The sequence below is a fragment of the Octodon degus genome, unplaced genomic scaffold, assembly GCF_000260255.1.
Source record: "Octodon degus isolate 3935 unplaced genomic scaffold, OctDeg1.0 scaffold00155, whole genome shotgun sequence".
Lineage (NCBI taxonomy): Eukaryota > Metazoa > Chordata > Mammalia > Rodentia > Octodontidae > Octodon > Octodon degus.
Window position 1 is genome coordinate 513,988 of NW_004524731.1, and position 3,873 is coordinate 517,860.

At 48.5% G+C, this 3,873-nt stretch overlaps 1 protein-coding gene across 1 annotated transcript; it reads left to right on the forward strand.

The window, feature by feature from the left end:
- Nucleotides 1-468: 468 nt before the first annotated feature.
- LOC101566758 (sperm-associated antigen 11) lies at nucleotides 469-2,427 on the forward strand. Its single transcript, XM_004642520.2, has 2 exons — nucleotides 469-583; nucleotides 2,093-2,427. Exons 1-2 carry the CDS (start codon nucleotides 529-531, stop codon nucleotides 2,278-2,280), a joined length of 243 nt encoding a protein of 80 aa, XP_004642577.1. The 5' UTR covers nucleotides 469-528; the 3' UTR covers nucleotides 2,281-2,427.
- Nucleotides 2,428-3,873: the final 1,446 nt, after the last annotated feature.

Sequence of the window (3,873 nt, forward strand, 5' to 3'; positions counted from 1 at the left end):
CATTGAGGAACATTCTGGGCCTTTGTTTCTGCTGCAGACATGTGACAGAGTGTGTCCTGGGCCACCGCCTCAGTGTGTAGTTCAGCACAGGACGTGCTGCCCATCGGCAAGGTCTCCAAAGACAGGGAGCACATAAGTCTTTTACTGCTCCATCTCCATCGCCTGCGTCACACTTGACAGCAAGTGGCCATCTCTAGCATTGGCTCCCTCTCCCTCTCCCTCTCCTCCCTCGCCTCCCTCTCCTCTTCCTTCTCCCTCTCCTTCTCCGTCTCCCTTCCGTGCTCCACCTATCAACTGTTGATCAACCCTGTTTCCAGGGATCAGCAAAATGCCCGTCTATTTTTAGTCCAAAGGAGAGAATACCCCGTGCCTTCTGCCCACAGCCCTGTTCAGGAGAGCACATAAATACGTTCATTCTCAAAACCCTATAAAGCTCTCAGCTCTTCCATCCTCACCCCACTCCACCTCACCTTTCCCCAGAGTTGCTCCCCGCACGGAAGGGCAGGGTGGTCAGGGGGCCGGGAAAGCATGAGGGGCGTCTTTCTTTTCGTGGTTTGCTTCTGTTTGGTCCGAAGGAACACAGGTAAGTGTCCCCTGGTGCTCTGGTGATAACAGGGCTGCAGGAAGCCACGGGCACACACCTGCGTGGGAACAGAGTGGGTGTCCCTGTGTCGGAGGGGGCTGCAGGTGGACCCTGCAGAGCCCAGCCCTGGACCACTTTGACCTCTTTTAGAAATACAAATTTAAAGCCAAAGAAGGGTTATAGCGGAAGGCAAAATAACCTCTTTACTCTGACACAGACAGGAAGTGCTCCGAGCAGTCCTAGAGAAATTTTGACCAAACTGCAATCCTACAAGCGTCAGAGCCCCGGAAGGGAAGAAGAGATCCTCCGCTGCAGCCCCAGGGGCCGCAGATACAAAACCAGAGTGGAAGCTGGGCATGGTGGAGCACACCTGTAATCCCCACACTCCAGAGGCTGAGGCAGGAGAATCTCTGTGGGGTTCGAGGCCAGCCTGAGCTACAGAGTGAATTCAAGGCCAGCCTGAACTGCATAGTGAAGACCTTTCTCAAAAAGAAAAAAAAAGAATGAGGTGCAGAGAAAGTGTTAATTTATTGTATGAATACATACAGTCACAGAGGTCACATCTACAGTAATGTCCCTCCAGATTTTATAGGCAGCCTAGGAAAAATGAAGTCATGGCTTTTTAAATGTATTGCCCAAGGAGAGATGGTGAGTTATTGATAAAACTAGACTCCAGACCCCAAGTCTTTGTCAAAGGGGGAATCCTCCTCGTCTTCACTGCTGCCCTCTCCGGGCTGCTACCGTAACCCAGGACCACAGGGTAATCTCTGTGTGGATGTTGAAGCAGATATTATGAGGAATATTTTTATACTCAGACAAGACCAACATTATGTAGTTGTTTGAGGTCCTGGAGGTTAAATGCGAGGTCTGCACACTGAGCTGTTCTCTGTTTCCTCTTTTGAGACAGGGTCTTTCTTCAAGTCACCCAGGCTGGGCTCAAACTTGCAACCTTCCTGCCTCGGTCTCCTAGAGTGCTAGGATTACAGGCATAAGACAGTACCCTGGCCATTGTTGTTTTTATTAATGAGATAATTAGCATTTGCAGACATAAGAAAGAACTTCCTTACAATTATTTCCTTCCTTATAGGAAGCTGAGTGACTTATAAGCCCCAAAGTCCTGGTTTTATCTCCTTCCCAGTATTGTAGAAATAAAACTACTGACCTATGTCTGGCTGAATAAGCCTGGAGGAGGAGCCTTTTCTCGGGGCCCACTGTGAGCCCACAGTGCAGAGCTACACATCATTGCTTCTACTTTGAGACTTAGAAGCCAAAGCTCAGTGGCTGGGACTCATTGAAAGACAGGAAGTTCTGTAAGAACATGCCAAACCCAGGGGCTAGGATGTAGCTCAGCGGAACAGCACCTGCCTGGCAAGCATGAGGGAATGAATTTGATTCCTGCTACAAAAAAAAAAAAAAAAGAATGTGGCCAGCCAGTGGTGTTGGTCTGGGTTGTCCTGTACTGTCTTCCCAGTGTGAACTCAATCTGCATCCTGTCTGTTGAATGCGCAGGGGATATCCCACCAGGAATTAGAAACACAATCTGCCTCATGCAACATGGGAAATGTAGACTGTTTTTCTGCCATTCTGGTGAGAAAAGAAGTGACATTTGCTCTGATCCTTGGAATAAGTGCTGTGTGCCAAATATTAAGGAAGAAGAAAGAGAGACACCTCCGGATGATGGCAGCTCTGGAGCCTAAATCTGGGCTCCCGGATGGCAGAGATCTGGAAGCATCCCAAAGGCTCAGAAGAGTCGAGGCTGGTAGTAGGTGATCAATAAATATCTGTTCAATAAATCTACCACCAAAGAGGAGGGTCTGATGAAAGAATTTTCTTGAGAACCTCCTTTCTTTACCTTTAAAAAAAAAAGAGAGAGAACTTTTAGGTTTGTAATATTCCAGTTTTTCTCTACTTCTTTCCTTATTAAGGTAATATCTCTTACCTAACCAGAGGCACAGGTAGAATAGAAACCGAGCTCCAGTTCTTGCCTCTGGAGGGACAGGAACACGGCACACCTACTGGCCCAGTTCCCGCTGTTGTCCTCGGATTACTCACTCACTGTAGCTCTCCCAAGTCATAATACTGATTCTACTGAAAAAGAATGTTGTTCTTTTCAAAAGTTTATTTTTATGTTATCTAAACCAACTGATGTGACAATCTCATGAGCAAGAATTAAGGCAAAAGCACTTCATTTTAGGGATGGAAGGAAAATGAATTCCGTAAGGATAAGCAAACTGCCCCAAGTCACCAATGTCCCCAATAGACTCTTGGTTTGCTGATCAATCCAATGTGCGTCTACATTTCCTCTAAAGCCCAGGTGCTGAGGAGGTAGAGCGAGACCTTGTTTGGGAAGACTCTAAAAAATTTCCCTGGTCTTTGCAGTTTGGATTTTTTTTTTTTTTGGTTTTGCTCAGATTTTTTATCCACCCCTGCCTTTTAGCCAATCAAGAGCAGTTGAGGTATACAAAAGTAATTAAAATAAATGTGTGCAAAGTCCCGAGTTTGATCCCTGGTACCATGAAATAAATGAAATAAAATAAATCATAGATAGAAGGCCATGTGATGAGATTTCTCCAGGCTAAGAAACTGTTTAACATGAGGTCCTATTTCCATACTTCTGTTCACTGCCTCAATCATTTGTCTGTGAGTCAGTGACTCTACTACAAAAGTCACCTAGAGAAAACAGAATCTGGGCGTTCCTTGCAAGTGGCTGTAACTATTGGACATAAGACCTTTGGCCTCTTCCCAGGCTCCTCTAGCTGGGGGTGGGGGCAGCAGCCAGGGCCTGTGCGGCGCGGCGCTTCCCTCGGGCACAGGCAGCTGTACCGAACCCTCTTCTCTTCTCTGCTCTTCTGCATGTGTGTTTGCGTGTGTTACCTGTTCCCCGCCCGATGCCCCGTGTGTTGGGAAGATGCTGGCCCCGGACTAGGTTCTGTTCCCAAGTCACAGCCAGCAGCCCCTGCCCTGGCCCTCGTGGTCCTGAGATTAAGTGAGAGGGGTGTGGCAGTTCCCAGAGCTCAGCCTAGGCGCAGTCACATCTTTGTGCTGGAGGCCTCTCCGTGGAGCAAAGCGACGAGGCCCCACCGCGCCCAGAAGGGCCTGGAAGGGAAGCGCAGAGCCCAGGTCCAGCCCCCAGGGATTATTACTGACCACCCAGGCTCTTCTGCTGCCGCTGAACTATCCAAGGGGGCCGTGCGTGTGCGTAAAAAGGAGGGAAGATACGTTCAGGCCCAGCGAGGAGGACACAGAGGACTCTGTGCCTCAAGTCACCATTTCTTTACAGAAGGGTGAGG

What these genes read in the sequence shown, in the direction of transcription:
- LOC101566758 (XM_004642520.2), top strand. Translation starts at nt 529, where the DNA reads ATGAGGGGCGTCTTTCTTTTCGTGGTTTGCTTCTGTTTGGTCCGAAGG. An exon ending in TTTGGTCCGAAGGAACACAG is followed by an intron (nt 584 to 2,092) that starts GTAAGTGTCCCC and finishes TTGAATGCGCAG; the next exon opens with GGGATATCCCACCAGGAATT.